The sequence below is a fragment of the Chiloscyllium punctatum genome, chromosome 44, assembly GCF_047496795.1.
Source record: "Chiloscyllium punctatum isolate Juve2018m chromosome 44, sChiPun1.3, whole genome shotgun sequence".
In the NCBI taxonomy this organism is placed as follows: domain Eukaryota; kingdom Metazoa; phylum Chordata; class Chondrichthyes; order Orectolobiformes; family Hemiscylliidae; genus Chiloscyllium; species Chiloscyllium punctatum.
The window spans coordinates 13,062,027-13,080,666 of record NC_092782.1 but is presented as its reverse complement, the minus strand read 5'-3'; the positions used below and the strand labels follow the sequence as shown (position 1 = coordinate 13,080,666).

Genomic DNA, 18,640 nt, shown 5'->3' with positions numbered 1-18,640 from the left:
ACTTGATCTGTGAGAACTGGCCATTTCCCTTCCATTGTTAGAACTGATTTAAAATAACCTAGAGACCTCCTCTGATTGTTGACCAAGGCTGTCTCCTGTAGCCACTTCGGCACCTCTGCCTTTACAACCTCTCCTCAAAAAAACCCAGGATAAGACCATAAGACAGAGGAGTGGAAGCAAGGCCATTCGGCCCATCGAGTCCACTCCGCCATTTAATCATGGCTGATGGGCATTTCAACTCCACTTACCTGCATTCTCCCCTTAGCCCTTAATTCCTCGAGACAACAAGAATCTATCAATCTCTGCCTTGAAGACATTTAGCGTCCCGGCCTCCACTGCACTCTGCAGCAATGAATTCCACAGGCCCACCACTCTCTGGCTGAAGAAATGTCTCCGCATTCCTGTTCTGAATTGACCCCCTCTAATTTTAAGGCTGTGCCCACGGGTCCTAATCTCCCTGCCTAACGGAAACAATTTCTTAGCGTCCACCCTTTCCACGCCATGTATTATCTTGTAAGTTTCTATTAGATCTCCCCTTAACCTTCTAAACTCCAATGAGTACAATCCCAGGATCCTCAGCCATTCCTTGTATGTTAGACCTACCATTCCAGGGATCATCCGTGTGAATCTCCGTTGGACACGCTCCAGTGCCAGTATGTCCTTCCTGAGGTGTGGGGCCCAAAACTGGACACAGTACTCCAAATGGGGCCTAACCAGAGCTTTATAAAGTCTCAGTAGCACATCGCTGCTTTTATATTCTATCCCTCTTGAGATAAATGACAACATTGCATTTGCTTTCTTAATCACGGATTCAACTTGCATGTTTACCTTTAGAGAATCCTCGACTAGCATTCCCAGATCCCTTTGTACTTTGGCTTTATGAATTTTCTCACCGTTTAGAAAGTAGTCCATGCTTGTATTCTTTTTTCCAAAGTGCAAGACCTCGCATTTGCTCACATTGAACTTCATCAGCCATTTCCTGGACCACTCTCCCAAACTGTCTAGATCCTTCTGCAGCCTCCCCACTTCCTCAGTACTACCTGCCTGTCCACCTATCTTCGTATCATTGGCAAACTTCACTAGAGTGCCCCCAGTCCCTTCATCCAGATCATTAACATATAACGTGAACAGTTGTGGCCCCAACACTGAACCCTGTGGGACACCGCTTGTTACCGGCTGCCATTCCGAAAAAGAACCTCTTATCCCAACTCTCTGCCTTCTGTCAGACAGCCAATCCTCAATCCATGCCAGTAGCTCACCTCAAACACCATGGGCCCTCACCTTGCTCAGCAGCCTCCCGTGTGGCACCTTGTCAAAGGCCTTTTGGAAGTCTAGATAGACCACATCCACTGGGTTTCCCTGGTCTAACCTACTTGTCACCTCTTCAAAGAATTCTAACAGGTTTGTCAGGCATGACCTCCCCTTACTAAATCCATGTTAACTTGTTCTAATCCGACCCTGCTCTTCCAAGAATTTAGAAACCTCATCCTTAATGATGGATTCTAGAATTTTACCAACAACCTAGGTTAGGCTAATTGGCCTATAATTTTCTATCTTTTGTCTTGATCCTTTTTTGAACAATGGGGTTACAACAGCGGTCTTCCAATCATCCAGGACTTTCCCTGACTCCAGTGACTTTTGAAAGATCTCAACCAACGCCTCCACTATTTCCTCAGCCACATCCCTCAGAACTCTAAGATGTAGCCCATCGGGGCCAGGAGATTTGTCAATTTTAAGACCTTTTAGCTTTTCTAGCACTATCTGTTTTGTAATGGCAACCATACTCAACTCAGCCCCCTGACTCCCTTTAATTGTTGGGATATTACTCATGTCTTCCACTGTGAAGACTGACGCAAAGTACTTATTAAGTTCTCCAGCTACTTCCTTATCTCCTATCACTAGGCTTCCAGCATCAGTTTGAAGTGGCCCAATGTCTACTTTTGCCTGTCGTTTGTTTCTTATGTATTGAAAGAAACTTTTACTATCATTTCTAATATTACTGGCTAGCCTACCTTCATATTTGATCTTCTCCTTCCTTATTTCTCTCTTTGTTATCCTCTGTTTGTTTTTGTAGCCTTCCCAATCTTAAAATAACCTTTTTAAAGTGACAGCATCATCACAGTAGTGAAAGGCAAAGAGGGGGAAGAGTTCCTAGACTGTGTTCAGGACAATTTTCTCCAGAAATATGAATAAATTCCAATCCAATGAAAAGGGAACGAGTCTTTGGAACTAAATGGGCCAAGTTGATCAAGGAGCATTTAGTGGACAGTGATCATTGTCTCATTAGGTTTACATTGGCTATGGAAAATGAAAATAAATTATTCAGATTGAGAATAAACAACCTGTGGAGAATCCAGGAACCGGATCAGATAAATTGGAATGAGATGCTGTCAGTCAAAACTATACTCAAACACTGAAGTAACTTTAAACAAAAGAGATCGGGTACAGTCAAGATTTATTCCTGTAAGATAGGGCAAACAATCTAGAGATCCCTAAACGCTAAAAGTGACTTGCATGAAGATAAATAAGAAAAAGTATGCTTATCATAAATGCCATATAGCTAAGTCAATCAACAACCAGGCTGAATATGGTAAGTTCAGAGGGCAATAGAAAAAGCAAAGAGATATGAGGAGAGATGATGAGAGGAAAGTGACAGCTAACATGAAAAGGAATTCAAACATCTTCTCTCAACTTCTAAAGAGTAAAAGAGTGGTAAAAGCAGGCATGGATCCAATTAGAGACCTACAGGGATTTAGCATAAAAGCAGGGGACAAAATTAATATTTGTTTCCGTCTTTACCAAGGAATATAATGTTCTGTAAGTTATAATGAAAGAAGAGGGAATTTAAATGTATGGAGTGTTTAAAATAAATAAGGATGATATATTGGATAGACTCTACATAAAGTTAATAAGATTCTGGATTAGTGGTGCTGGAAGAGCACAGCAGTTCAGGCAGCATCCAAGTAGCTTTGAAATCGATATTTCGGGCAAAAGCCCTTCATCAGGAATCTTTGAAATCGACATTCCTGATGAAGGGCTTTTGCCCGAAACGTCGATTTCAAAGCTCCTTGGATGCTGCCTGAACTGCTGTGCTCTTCCAGCACCACTAATACAGAATCTTGTTTCCAGCATCTGCAGTCATTGTTTTTACCTCATAAAGTTAATAAGAGACAGGATGGTTCAGGACTAAGTTTAAAAATTTATTCACTTGTGGAATGTGGGCATCGCTGGCTGGGTCAGCATTTACTGCCTGTCCCTAGTTGCCCTTGAGAAAGTGGTGGTGAGCTGCCTTCTTATACCGCTACAGTCAACCTGTTGTGAGTTGACCCACAATGCCATAAAGGATGGAATTCCAGGATCTATAGATTAGATTAGATCCCCTATATTATGGAAACAGGCCACTTCACCCAACAAGTCCACACTGACCCTCCAAAGAGTAACCCACCCAGATCATTTCCCTACCCTAGATTTACCCCTGACTTATACACTAACACTATGGGCAATTTAGCATGGCCAATTCACCTAACCTGCACATCTTTGGATTGTGGGAGGAAACTGGAGCACCCGGAGGAAACTCACACAGATACGAGGAGAACATGCAAACTCCACACAGACAGTTGCTTGAGGCAGGAATCAAACCCAGGTTCTTGGCACTGTGAGAAAGCAGTGCTAACCACTGAGCCCACCATACCACCTTCTATAAACCTCAATAAAGTCACCCCTCAGACTCCGACGGTCCAGGGAATATAGCCCCAGCCTATTCAGCCTCTCCCTATAGCTCAAACCCTCCAACCCCGGCAAAAACCTCGCAAATCTTTTCTGAACTTATCAAGTTTCACAACATCCTTCCTAGAGCAGGGAGGCCAGAAATGAATGCAGTATTCCAAAACAGGCCGAACCAAACTCACGTAGTATAGTCCAAAACCAAACTACACATTGAGTGGAAAAGCCTTTTCTTCTCTCACCACTGCTTCATTTGCCAATTTTTCTAAATCTTGTAATTCCAGCAACAGTGAAAGAAGAGTGATATTTTTCCCAGTTGGGATGCTGAATGGATTGGAGGAGAACTTGCAGGTGAGGGTGTTTCCATGTATTGGCTGCTCTTGTCCTTCCAAATGGAAGTGATTGTCAGTTTGGAAGGTGCTTTCTAAAGATCTTTGGTGAATTTCTGCAGTGCAACTTGTAGATGGTACACACTGCTGCTGCTACTGAGCTTTGCTGGTGAAGAGAGTTTGTGGATCTGGTGACAATCAAACGGGGGCCTGTTTTATCCTGGATGGTGTCAAACTTCTTGAGTGTTGTTGGTGCTGCATTCATCCAGGCAAGTGGGGAATATCCCATCATACTCCTGACTTGTGCTTTGGAGAGGATGGACAGGCTTAAGTGAATCAGGAGGTGAGTTACAGAATTCCTGCTCTGACCTGCTCTTATAGCCACTGTGTTTATGTGGCAAGCCCAGCTGAGTTTTTGGTCAATGGTAACGCCAAGGATGTTGATAGTGAGGGAATTCAGTGATGGTCATTGAATGTCAAGGTCCAGTGGTTAGATTGCATCCGAGAATATTGAGGGATTTGAAGGTAGAAATTGCAGAGGCGCTAGTCATAAAAAGAGTCTTCCTTGGATGTGGATGTGGTGGTAGAGAACCAGGAAACTGGAAATTAGTGAGAAAAATATGAACCAATGAGTCTGGCCACTATGGGAGGGGGGCAGCCAGATTATCCTCAATGGAGGGGAAAGCTTTTAAAAATTATGATTTGAGGCAATATTGTCACTCAGGCAAATGTGGGTTACTAAGGAGAGGCAGTTAAACTTAAACATATTGGTAATGTTTCTGGATGAGGTGCCAAAGAAGCTTGATGAGGGTAATACTGTTGCTGTGGTGTACATGAAAGTACAAAAGGGTGCCGTACAACAGACCTGACAAGGAACAGAGAGTAATGTTTTATGGGTTTTATTTCAGACTGGAGGAAGGTTTATTCTGGAACTCCTCATTGAATGGAATCAGGATTCTTGATCTTTTTGATCCATATTGGTTTTGATGGCACAATTTCACAATTTGTACACAGTGCAAAGCTTGGCAGTATTAGGAAGACTGTGAAGACAGTAGTGAGGAATTTCAAAAGGACAGACAGATTTGATGAAATGAGTAGACAAATGGAAAAAACAAGCTAATGCAGAGAAGTGATTTATTTGTAATAGGAAGAATGTGGAGAAAAATAAAAAAAAAACAAAGGGCACAATTCTAAAGGAAAGCAGGAACAGAGACATGGTTGTACATGTGCACTATTCAGTGATGTAGTAAGACAGGTTGAGAGAATGTTTAATAAAGCTGACATGATGTCATGTGGTTTATCATTAAGACTATGGAGCACAAAATGAAGGAAATTATGATAAACCTCTATAGGGTTCAGCCTCAAATGGAGAACAGTGTTCAGTCTTGGGCACTGCACTTTCAGAAAGATGTGAAAGCATTAGAGCACTGAAAATATTCACAAGAACGATAAGGAGTCTGGGCAGAGATTGTTGTCATTGGTGCACGGAATGAGAAATAGAGGGCACAGATTTGGAAGATTGGCAAATGAGCCAGTGGCAACAGAAGGAAAAGCTTTTGCACACAGCATGTGGTACAGGTTTGGAATGTACTAAGTGAGTTTGGTTAGGCCACTTTTGGAATACTGCATTCAGTTCTAGTCTCCCTGCTCTAGGAAAGATGTTGCGAAACTTGAAAGATTTCAGAAAAGATTTACAAGGTTGTTACCAGGGTTGGAGGGTTCGAGTAATAAAGAGAGGCTGAATGGGTTGGGGCTGTTTTCCCTGAAGCGTTGTAGGCTGAGGGGTGACCTTATGGAGGTTTATAAAATCATGAGGGGCATGGGTAGGATGAATATCCAAGGTCTTTTCCCCAGGGTAGGGGAGTCCAAAACTAGAGAGCATTGGGTTAAAGTGGGGTGGGGGGGGGGGGGGGGGGGGGGGAGAGATTTAAAATGGACATAAGGGGCAACATCTTTGCACAGAGAGTGCTGTGTGTATGGAATAAGCTGCCAGAGGAAGTAGAATAGAATCCCAACAGTGTGGAAACTGGCCCTTTGGCCCAACAAGTCCACACTGACCCTCCAAGAAGTGACCCTCCCATTTCCCCTACCTTATATATACCCCTGGCTAACGCATTGAACTTACACATCCCTGAACACTATGGGCCATTTAGCACAACCAGTTCACCCAACTGCTCATTTTTGGACTGTGGGAGGAAAGCAGAGCATCCAGAGGAAACCCACGCAGACACGGGGAGAATGTGCAGACTCCACACAGACAGCCGCCCGAGGCTGGAATCAAACCCGGGTCCATAATGCTGTAGGACAGCAGTGCTAACCACTGAGCCACCATACTGCCACAACTACAATAATTAAAAGGCATATGGATGGGTACATGAATAGGATATCTGGTCAGCATGAACAAGTTGCATAACTTTATGATTCCAAGAAATGGAGGGGGGTCGAATTGAGGTTTTCAAGAGGGAATCAGGTCAATATCAGAAAAGGAAGCATATCCAGGGTACTGGGGGAAAAGGTGTGAAGGAATGGCACTTGCTGAACTACCTCTTCAATGAGTCAGCACAGACATGCAGGCTGAATGTCTCTGTAACAAGCTTCTGATTCCAAGTTTAATTTAAAGTAGTTGCTTGATTATTCAAAACTTTGAAAATGATTCCCCAGCTCCCTAGGGGATATTAAACTTCAATTCCTTAACTCGCACCTGAAACCTTGGGGATGAGAACCAAGAATATTATTCTGTTATCCTCTTGGGCATTATTGTGAACTAAATGAATTGTCATTACTGAGGTATCTTAACTCACCAGGGGAAAAGTAAAGTGCTGTTAAACCTCTTAATGAAATAGAATGACTTACAAATCCATGAATAATCAATCACCAGGACTGACATGTAAATATTGACTAAGGAATATTTTCTATGTTTCCAATTGACTCTGAGATTTTGCACGGGACCAGTGTGTATTCAGTCCAGGAGGGGGCGGGACACACTGGCTGCTTTGCTCTGAACGTCATTTGCACGATGTGTATATAAATAGCAGGGCTGTGGTGCTGTGTAGTTTCTGCACTAAGGAGGAATGAATGGGTTGAAGATCGGGGCTGAGTGGAGCACGGCTTTCCCCCTTTTGCGTTACTGACGAGCTGCTGGGAGGAAGACATGGCCCTGTCCTTCTGTGGAAATGACACCGCTGAAGCTTACAACGTCGACAGGGGCGTCTTAAACAACGGCTGCTTCGTGGATGCTCTTAACCTAGTGCCTCATGTCTTCCTGCTCTTCATCACTTTCCCCATATTATTTATCGGTGAGTACACATGAACGTTGTTAACGCAGCGCGATGAGCCGGGATGGCCACAGAACTGGAATCGACAAGCATCCCCCCGCAATACTGCAGGACCCTCTTGGTTTGACAGATCGGCGGCAATCTCCTGCCACTTTATTTTGGGTTGCATCGTAACCTGGCCTTCTCTGTATAAAAACACAATGCCCCTATCTGAATAGGAACCCTGGAGTGCCTCTAACCGGAATTGTATTTTTTTATTTCAAAAATATACTTTATTCATAAAAAAATCTGTGTATATACATAGTCACAAACACAGTTTTGTTCTGTACAGTAGCATATCAAGAAAACAAACAAACATTGGAGTTTGACTCTATCCAAAAAAAAACCAAAGACCTTCTCTTAACACATACAGTACTATATTATGATTTGGACTGGGGTGTACAAAATCACAAAACACCGGGTTATAGTCCAACAGGTTTATTTGGAAGCACTAGCTTTTGGAGCGCTGCTTCTTCATCAGGTTGGACTATAACCTGGTGTTTTGTGATTTTTAACTGAGTACTATATTTGTCCAGCTGGTTTACCATTATCCTCTAGGGCCACAGTTGCCTGACACCCATGCCCTTGCCAAGCCAGTAGCTAATACATGGATGACTGTTAATGCACCTTCAAGTTGTTGAGTGAGTCAATTGCTTATAGTGGCATCTGTAATAAAAGAGGATGGCTCTTCTTCCTACATCAAGATGTGCAATAAGTACAATGTTGTCTATCTCAACCATAAGCTTTAAATTTAAAAAGGCTGTGTGGTCTATACGTGCTTGCAGAGAATAGAAAACAGGTTCGATGGAATAAGTGTCTGTTTATACTTTTTGGACCTTTTCGCTGTGACCCAGTCGGTCACATTCACACTTCTGAGCCGACTTAAGAGATCAGAGTTTCAAGTTCCACTTCAGAGAACTCGTTAACAAAAAATCTAAACAAATGGTCTAGTGTCGTGCTGAGGGAGTGCTACATGGTTTCTGCTTTGAGAACAACGGCCCAATCTAACCTGTCAGTTGGGTGTAAAAAGATGCACAGAGCAAAGTTTTGCAGAAGAGTTGGAGGGAGGCAGGGATCCTGCTTGCAGTTCCGGCCAATATCTATCCCTGAGCCAACAGTAGTAGAAAAGCATAGTGTCTGACCATTATCTCATTGTTGTTGGTGAGACCTTCCTGTACAGAAATGGTTACCCCTTTCCTACATTTCAGAAATAGCTCCTCATTATTGGTTGTAAAGTATTGGGGACATGAAAGAGGTTACATAAATGCAAGATGTTTTTTTTTTCCCAAAGCCCTCACAGTAAGTCTTAAAACAATGCTTTTTAGCATGAATATGTTTAAGGAAGTGATTATGTATGATATCATCACATACAATTTAATTTTTTTTAGGAAATGTTACTTCAGTCTCTTTGTTTCACTGATTTACATGATAGAACTTTTCAAGTGCACCCACTGGATTATAATACGTACAGAATTTTAAAGCATTTTGACTAAACCTTTAACTGCATCTGAAATAAATATGCATAACAAGGTGACCTGATAACTGGATCATAAAGTCATAGTGTAATACAGCACAGAAACAGACCCTTCAGTCCAACCAGTCCATGCTGAACATAATTCCAAACTGAACTAGTCCTAGCTGCCTACTCCTGGTCCATATCCCTCCAAACCTATCCTATTTGTGTTCTTATCCAAATGTCTTTTAAATGTTCTAATTGTACCAACGTCCACCACTTCCTCAGGAAGTTCATTCCACATGCAAACCACCCTCTATGTAAACAATTTGCCCCTCATGTCTTTTTTAAAATCTCTCTCCTCTCACCTTAAAAATGTAACCACTCATCTTGAAATCCCCCATCCAAGGCAAAAGACACCTGTCATTAACCCTATCTATGCCCTTCATTATTTTAAAAACCACTATAAGGTCGTATCTCAACCTCCTATGCTCCAGTGGAAAAAGTCCCAGCCTTTCTTTATAACTCAAACCTTCCATGCCCAGCAACATCTGTGTAAGAAATGTCCAGCTGATCTCTTTTAATATTCCATTTTGAGAAAAACAAACATTTTCTATTGTCTAAATCACTTAAGCAACTAATAGAATGGTTTTGATAGCCAAAATTGTTCAACTCCTTTCCTGAACTTAGGCCATCTATAAAATTAATTATTCACTTGACTCTGGTTCACTAATAGGATTTCTCAAGAGTACATAGAATCCCAACAGTGCAAAAGCAGGAGATTCGGTCCATTGAACCAACATTAACCTTCTGAAGAGCATCCCTCCCAGACCCACCTCCCACCCTATCCCTGTAACCCAGCATTTCCCATGGCCAACCCATCTAGTCTACACATCCCTGGACACAATGGGAAATTTTGCATTGATAATCCACCCAATCTCCACATCTTTGGGTTGGTTTCTCTCAATGCAATGTCTGTATTCGTTAAGCCTATTTTAATGTTCAGTATTAGTCACTGATTTGAAACTTGCTATGGATTTAACAGGAATTACACTACTGTCTATTTTCACAGCTTACTAGCAATGGTCTGCTTTGGATACGTCAGACACTTTCTTTCAGGCTTTGAATAATGCTGGCAGAATCTAACAGGGCATTTGGCCTTTGTCCTTCATGATGCCTAATCCATGGAATCTTATGAGATCAAGTTGTGAGACTTATTTTAAACTGAACTCTCTCAGCACAACTGATTACAGATAGAAGATGGCTAGAGTATGTTTCATAGCACTTAGATCTATTGCTTCAGGGATTGTCAGGAATGTGCAGATAAAGGAAAGAGCATTTTTTTCTCTCAGACAAAACAGGCATTTGCTCTGTGATCAATTGCAGAGGCTATTTAAAATTTTAAAAGGCTCTCCCTGCTTCAAATAACTGCACAGAGGCCAGTATAGTCACCAAGTCATCCTTTATTTACATGTGCACAATACACTGGCTGTGACCAGCCAGTTTGGAGTCAGTCCCTGATGTGAGGAGATTCTGAATCCCCTGTTTACACCTGTCAGCCATGGCTCCCTGATTGGCCCAGGTTAGCAACCCCAATCAAGGATCTCATAGTCAATAAGATCTACCTGGTTCCAACCACTACACTGCTACTATAGCAATTTCCCTGATAGGAATGTACCAGCATTGTATCGGTGCAAATTCCAGAAAAGATATCAGGTGTTAGATTTGTAGAGATCTACAGCATGGAGATCAAGCCTGTGCCCATCAAGCCTGTGCTAGTCAAAAACAAGCACTGGATGTAAGTTTGCCGACTGAGCTGGAAGGTCCGTTTCCAGATGTTTCGTCACCATACTAGGTAAAATCATCAGTGAGCGTTTTGTGAAGCACTGGTGTTACATCCTGCTTTCTATTTGTGTTTAGGTTTCCTTGGGTTGGTGGTGTCATTTCCTGTGTTGGCGTCATTTCCTGTGTTGGTGATGTAATTTCCTGTGTTGATGTAATTTCCTGTTTTTTTTCTCAGATGATGGTAGATGGGGTCCAATTCTATGTGTTTGTTGATAGAATTCCAGTTGGTATGCCTTACTCTAGGAATTTTTGTGCGTGTCTCTGTTGGGCATGTCCGAGGATTGATGTGTTGTCCTAGTCAAAGTGGTGTCCTTCCTCATCTTTGTGAGAAACAAGCACCTAGTGAATCAAAACTCATTCTCTAGCACCTGTACGCTTTGGCATCATAACTACACATTTAAATACTTAAATGTTCTGAAGGTTTCTGCCACTACCACCCTTAAAGGCAGTGAGTGCCAATGATGTATGCCCAGCAATTTGCGTTCAGTTAGATTGCAACCATCCATATTGGGCAGGTGTACTTTATGTCCTTGCCATGTCTGACTGAATGGAGAGCTGGTACAGCAAGAGTGAGCTCTTACCTAATCTCTTGCAGTAATGCCAGATAGTTGGAAAAACCATGCCTGATGTTCATCTAATTAGGACATGACTGCACAATAAGAACAAATCTAATTTATACAGTGCTTTTCACCCTTCAGGATTATTGGAAGCACTCCATGGCCAACTAAGCACTTTTGGAGTGAAGTGATGTAGGAAATATGAGGTGGAGTGAAGATGGATGTGATGGTATGATAAAGCTATAGTCAGTTTCATTTGAGCCTTTATAAGCTAAAATATGGACTGATCACTCATAACAGGGTAGGATAGCAAAGATTAAGGAGGAATAAGTCTCTTAACTTGAACAACGCTTCTGAGATTGGAAATCTCAAAGTGGAAAAGATATGAAAACATACGATGTCTATGTCGTTGAATCTGGTCTGTAGGTTAGTTTGGGTATCAATGTTCAGAGTATGGGAAAGTCTCTTTCATTCCCAATTGTTGACCTCCCAAAGGAAACCTGCACAAGCTATAGATAATACGAGTCAATGTGAATACTGTAGCAGTAGTCTGGAAACCTCTAAGATATCATTCAGCATGAAGCAGACCAAAAAATGTATGTAATTATCAAGGTCACTATATTCAAGCCAGGATTGTTAAACAGACCATGCAATAATCTACTTGTGAAAAAAAGGTAACATTCCTCATTTCCTTCAGAAATATTGGCTGTTAAAGAGTAGTCTCCATCAATTTAATGTACAGTTAGGGCCACAGTAATGCTTGATTTAACAACCTGCAAGGAATAATTCTAAATAAAGGCATTTTAACTCTCAATTTGTTTGTGCAGGCAAGGAGGAGGTGATGGGTGCAACGTAAACATGATGGCCTAGATTTCAGGCCCGGGATACTGTAGTTCCTCGACCTCAGTACATGCCACTGGTCAGCCGTCAACTGGTGGTCAGCCAGGAGCTACCGAGTGTGTATTCTCCTGCCCAACAACAGAGCGAGGTTCATTCCAGGACAGATAATTGGTGGGTTGAAGATTTCTGGAGCAGCTTGTGGGAGATGAATGGAAAGAGTCTCAAAACAGATGGCTGTAGGTATTCCTGTGAGACTTAGAGGGTATGACTTATATCACGGCCCTCTTTGTGACCCACACAATTCCCCCACTTCCAATGCTGACCTGCTTCAGAATGCCCAGCAAATTATAGATGGTTAAGATCCAAGCAGAAATCTTTTGCCATCCCACTGATATAACAAGAACGCAGAATAAATAAATTTGAGGCTCCTGCTTGCTTCCAGTGGGAAAGCCATCTATTTGGTAAATAGCTCCAATGGGGACCAGCAGAAGTTGAGCTGTGAGAAAATGAAATGCTTTATTTCAACGACCTCACTGCATCTTCTGACTTCTTTATCTCTGGGTGGGGTTAGGATTAAATTTTCCCCAAGGGTTAGCAGTTCTTGTGAAATATGGGATGTGTATTAACAAAAAAAAGGGAGGTGAAACAGAGTAAATGTTAATGTTGCCACATCTGACTGAATGGAGAGCTGACACAACAAGAATGAGCTCTTACCTAGTCTCTTGCAGTAATGCTAGATAGTTGGACAACTACAATGGAAAAACCATGCCTGATATTTGTCTAATTTGGACATGGCTGCTCAATAAGCAGCCTCATCTTGGTGCCTTATCAGTAAAAAGGTATGCTAAATAGTCACATAGCAATTCATGGAGTAACAGTTGTATTGCATCTTTCAGGGGTATTAATTCAGTTTTAATGGCATCTGTCCATTCTTGAGTTCCTTACATAGTGAACCTTAGCCTGTGTAACCATCACATGTTCAGGTAGTGGAGAAAACTTTGAATACTGGAGCTTTCTCATGGAGTCCGTAAGTGTTGAACCCAGGATCGCTTCCACATCTGTGTCTTCATGAAAGAGCGTAGGGGAGGCCAATGACTGGGTGGAAATGGAAGCTGTGAAATGAACTTAGAGTCAGAAATTGAAATTGTTGAAGCCGACTCTTGGATCCTGTTAATCAGCCACCTCTGTGCTCTGTGCAGCTCACCCAAGACCTTGGTGCCTATTGCCTTTCCCACACCAAATCCTATTCGGCCATGTCTGTGTTTTCTAACCTCCAGTGTCTCACAGTGACTAAATATTAAAACTCTCAACCTTCTTTTCAAATTCCTCCTTGGCCTTGGCCCATCCCTATCTCTGTAGTTTGTTTTTTTTGAAACATTTTTTCATAAGATATGGATGTCACTGGCTGGACCATCATTTATTGCTCATCCCTGGCTACTCTGGGGATGGTGAGTTGCCTTCCTGAGTGGCTGCTATCCTTAGGGTGTAGGGACACCCAAAGTGCTGTTAGGAAGCGATTTTGAGTCAGCAGTAGTGAAGTGTTAGGATTAGGGCTGGGATATATTTCCAAGTCAGGACGCAGAGTGGCATGGATAGGAACTTGTGCAGGTTTCAGTGTTCCCAGTTATTTGTTGCCCTCGTCCTTCTAGATGGTAGAGATCAAATATTCAGAAGGTGTAGTTGCAGGAGCCTTAGTGAGTTATTGCAATGCACTTTGCAGATGATACATGCTGCCGTCACTGTATGCTGTTGTAATGTTGAAGGTGCTGGATGGGATATCAAGCAAGTGGACTGTAAAGTCCTGGATGGTATCATGAGTGTTATTGGAGCAGTACCCATCCAGGCAAGTGAGGAGTATTCCATCACACTCCTGATTTTTACCATGTGGATAGTGAACCGTCTTAAAAGTCAGAAAGTGCATTGCTCCAGAGCGAATGCTACATGGAAGAGCATCAGAGAATGGACTCTGGGTGGGGGAACTGTAATGTCTGAGCTTGCCCACTCTTGAAGATTGTAACAGGAGAAAGTGAGGACTACAGGAGCTGGAGAGTCAGAGTCAAAAAGTATGGCGCTGGAAAAGCGCAGCAGGTCAGCCAGCATCCGAGGGGCAGGAAAGTCAATGTCTCAGGCATAAGCTCTTCATCAGGAATGAATATTGTGTCAGCAAATCGTGGGTGTGAAGAAAGCAAATCTAGGCAAAAACCTCGCTGAACCATCCTCAGCGACCTAATTGACATGGAAAGATTGTCCAGGACAAGTGCTTGTGGCAATGATCAATGTACAGTATTTGTGGAGACAGAATTCTTCACACTGAGGATACTCTTCATTGTTATAAGGGTATGGTAAAAGTGATAACTGGGGTAGATTTAGATTAGATCTGACAATTCAAATCTGGGAACCCATGAGGTTACTGAGGTTACTCCACAAGAGCAGCAGAACTTTTATTTGTTCAGAGGATGTGGGCATCATTGGCAAAGCCTGTACTTATTGCCCCTCTGTAGTTGCTGTCGAGGAGCTGGAGTGAGCTGCTTTTCTGAGTCTCTGGAGCTCATGTGAGGTGGCAGGGTGGCTCAGTGGTTAGTGCTGCTGTCTCACAGAATCTGGGTTCGATTCCATGCTTGGGTGACTGTCTGTGTGAAGTTTGCACATTCTCCCTGTGTCTGCATGGGTTTCCTCCCAGTCCAAAGAGGTGCTGCTTAGGTGGATTGGCCATGCTAAATTGTCCCATAGTGTCCAGGGATGTGCAGGCTAGGTGGGTTAGCCATGGGAAATGCAGGATTATGGGGATTGGAGGGGGTAATAGGTCTGGGATGTGATGCCCTGCGGAGGGTCAATGTGAACTCAATGGGTCGAATAGCCCAAATACCTTCCATACTGTAAGGATTCAATGTGGTGTAGTTATTCAAGCCCACCTTGTAATCCCATTGCTGAGGATATTCTTCTTTGCATTATCATTAAGTCACTTTGGTTCAATGTGGAGTACAGGATAGTATGCCATGAGCAGCATCGGGCATTCATAAAAATGAGATACCAGCCTAATGAATCTGAAAACATTGAGTTAGAAACATGCTAAGCAGTGGAAACACCACAGTACATATATGTTCTGAAGAAGGCTCACTGGACCCAAAATGCTAACTCTGCTTTAATGCCACAGATGCTGACCTGCTGAATATCTCCAGCATTTTGTTCATTATAATACATATTTTGCCAAATGATCCCACGACTCATGTTTCAGATTGAAGCTCTGTTGTCCTGCCCCATCCTGTCATGAATGAAGGCAGACTTAAAAAAAAACCAAGTAGACGGGATATGTCATTGAGACCAACACATCAGTGCTAAACATATGGCTGAACCATTTGCAACAATCTTTGATCAGGAGTGCAGTGTGGATGATTCGTCTCTGTTCTCCTCTTGGAAGTCCCCAGCATCATAGATGCCAGTCTTCCTCCAATTCAACTCACTGCACATGTGATCAAGAAATGGCTAAACGCACTGAATGTTGCAATGGCTGTGGCCCTGACAGTATTCCAGCAGTAATGCTGAAAGCTCTTACTCAGGTGTGAACCATGATTCTAGCCAAGCTGTTCCAGGACAGTCACATCACTGGCATCTGCCTGACAATATGGAAAATTGCCCAGGTCTGTCCTATTCACAAAGTGCAGAACAAATCCAATTTGGCGAATTACTACCCCTTTAGTTGATTCTCAATCATCAGCAAAGGGACAGAAAGGTTTCTCAACAGTGCCATCCATTACATAGCAAAAACCTGCTATTTGGTTATCTACCAATATCACTTGGACCTGACCTCATTACAGCTTTAGTCCAATTATGGGAAAAGAACTGAACTCCAGAGGTTGAATGAAAGTGACTACACTTGACATCAGGGCAACACTTGACTGAGTGGCATCAAGCAGCCTTTGATTATTAAATGAAAGGAACCTTAGTTGGATCATTTCTCGTTCTGAGACTCCACCAACTTTTCCATATATCTAACTATCTCTTGGATATTAATAATAACTTCTGACTATTGCCATCATACAGACTATCCCTGTGTGCTCTGGGTGAAGTTCCTCTAGCCATCTCTCTCTCTCTACCTTGGCATAATTATGCTTTTTTAAACCCCACAGGAGATAGCCTTGTTGCACATGCAGTTCATTTCTAAGTGTGAAATACTCCTGCAGTTCCTCAACATCATCACTTGTTAGATCAGTCAATCATTACATTAGTGAATACTTTACTGAGCAATGCCTCATCGAGTTTCTTTGCTAATTTCTTTGGTAGATACTGGCCTGCCATTTGTATTATTCACAGATAACTCAGGGGTGAAAAATTAAATCTTGAAACAGTGACAGCAATTGCAAGAACTCAACTTATGATATTTAATATTACAGTGAAGGTTATGTTATCTTTTTCCTCCTTATTCAAAACCTTTTTGTGCTCTCTTAGCATTTCTACTGAGGTACTTATTCTGATCCTGACTAGTTTAACTGTGTTGTCTTAATCAGACGAACCTTGTTCCCATTGACTATGACCAACTTCAAAAGAAGGATGCCTCATTATATCCCAACCCAACACTAACTTCACCTGGAATATTGTCACTAGAAGAACTCATCAGTTTCACAGCAGTTTTATATAAGGAGATGACACTTAGGTACTGCTTGTACTCTTCTTCTGATTTAACAGATGCTCTAAATGTGAACCTTTTAACTTCTGTTCCTGCTGCAGGTGCAGGAATTATATCTTCAGCTCACTTAGTCTCATTTTCCATTTGTTGTTTTGATCACTGACTGACTGTTTCTCTTGACCTTCCTGATCGATAACATCAACTCCTGTTTTCACTTTTATCATACATTCACTTGAGAAGTTCCAAACTCCTGAATTAGCTTTCGAGGGACCACGAATTTGACGACTAAGACCAATAAGCTGTTTTTTCGACTCTTGCATACTAGCTGGATATAACTGATTTTCACACAGACAAACTGCTTGTGCAGGTATTTAAATTGTTGTTACTTAGCACAGTCATTGCACTCAAGCTGTTAATGTGGCTGCTGAAGTCTAGATCTCACTGGTCATTAGGCTTCCCCTCAGGAAGCAAACTCCCTTGCAAAGATCTCTTTCTGCATTGTCCATGGTTATAGCCTCATCACAAGACTCCTTCCATCTCAGCTTTAAATTGCACTTGATCTGAAGCTTGGCCTGGATTTTATTGTTCTTTAGGAGTAATGATACTATGGCTTTAAGAGGAGTATTTTGTCCTTTTGTTTTTGAAGAGCAGTTTCAAGACAAAAGTAGTGAGCGCTCTATGCAGAGCCACTAGAGTAAAAAGTTTGTGAGGCCTTTTTTTAAAAAGTCAAAACAATAGATGCATCCTGAATGGGTGGGTTCAATCTCCTATAGAACCAGGATTTTTAAATTTTAGTAGCAGCAGTTGCTGCTGGGGTTTTGAAGATGTGGAAGCTGTGTTTTCCTCCAGCAAAAAGCGGAGGTGCTCTTCCTGCTGTTGGAGTTACATGCTCGACAATCTATTTTTCTGAATATGCCTTTGTAAAAGAAGTGTTTATAGGATGTTACTGTATTGAAACAGTTAATTAGTAATAGTGAGTGTATCTATTATTTCGTTAAACATTTTGATAGTTATAGCAAAACCAATCTTTTCTTTATTTTTTCTTTGTTGAATTTTAACTACAAGGTAGGAATGAAGTCTGTTTTACTTTAAATCTGGTAGTTTGACCAGTCAAATTGCATCTGGAATTCAACACCTTATGCTTTGCTTTAAAATAAGAAAAGATTAAGATCTAGACTATTATGATATATTTTGAGGAGGTTTGGTCTGGTCCGTAACATAAGCCTCCTGGAAATACGCCTCGAGGGTTATGTTCTAGGTTAGTGACCTATCCTGTAAGAGTTTAATTTGAGAACATAACCTGTAGCACACTGCTTTCATTGACAAAATATGTGATTTTCAGTGCCATCTCATTCTTAGTGGTGCCATAATATCAAAATCTCACCAATGTCCTGATAGTCCAGAGTACTGGAATCTCTAAGGCAACATTATCTAGGTACCTCCTCAAAGCCATCTGGTCCCATTGTTACAACCAAGATAAGATTAGTGCACTGTTTGTCTTTGGCTCCACTACTCCACTGGCTACAACATCAATTTAAATGAAATCCTGATATACCAATCATAGAGTAGACTTAATAGGAAAAGATCGATCAACCAGTTTGCTTCAAATAATCATAAAATCAATAATTTATTATTAAACAAGTGGCTAAACTTGCTGGAATGCAAATTACTCAGCAGATTACTGAGCTAGATTGGATTATGGAAATAAGAGGGGTGTAGCTGTGGAGTGATTTGAACAATGAGAAACCTCAAGAAGACACCTACAAATCTGAAATTTTGGAATGAGAATGAATAGCCTTGTGGGGATTCAAGCTCAGACTATTAAACCTGTTTAGTTCCCAGTAGAGGATCAAAAGAGGATGTAAAGCAGGTTTTGCTAAATGTGGAAATATGCAGAGAGTTTAGAATTGTGTGTGGTGGAAAATGATTGAGAAGCTGGAAGAGGTTGTGATATT

General features: G+C 41.8%; 1 protein-coding gene across 5 annotated transcripts in view; it reads left to right on the top strand.

Moving 5' to 3' along the window:
• Positions 1-7,087: 7,087 nt before the first annotated feature.
• Positions 7,088-18,640, top strand: part of LOC140466734 (ATP-binding cassette sub-family C member 9-like) — a 190,225-nt gene continuing 178,672 nt past the window's right edge. For all 5 annotated transcript variants that reach the window (XR_011955272.1, XM_072562268.1, XM_072562265.1 and 2 more), the window contains exon 1: positions 7,088-7,348. Coding sequence is in view for 4 of the 5 variants with exons in the window: in XM_072562268.1 (XP_072418369.1) it covers positions 7,204-7,348 (145 nt within the window). In the remaining variant the exon portion in view is untranslated. The remainder of the gene's footprint in view (positions 7,349-18,640) is intronic.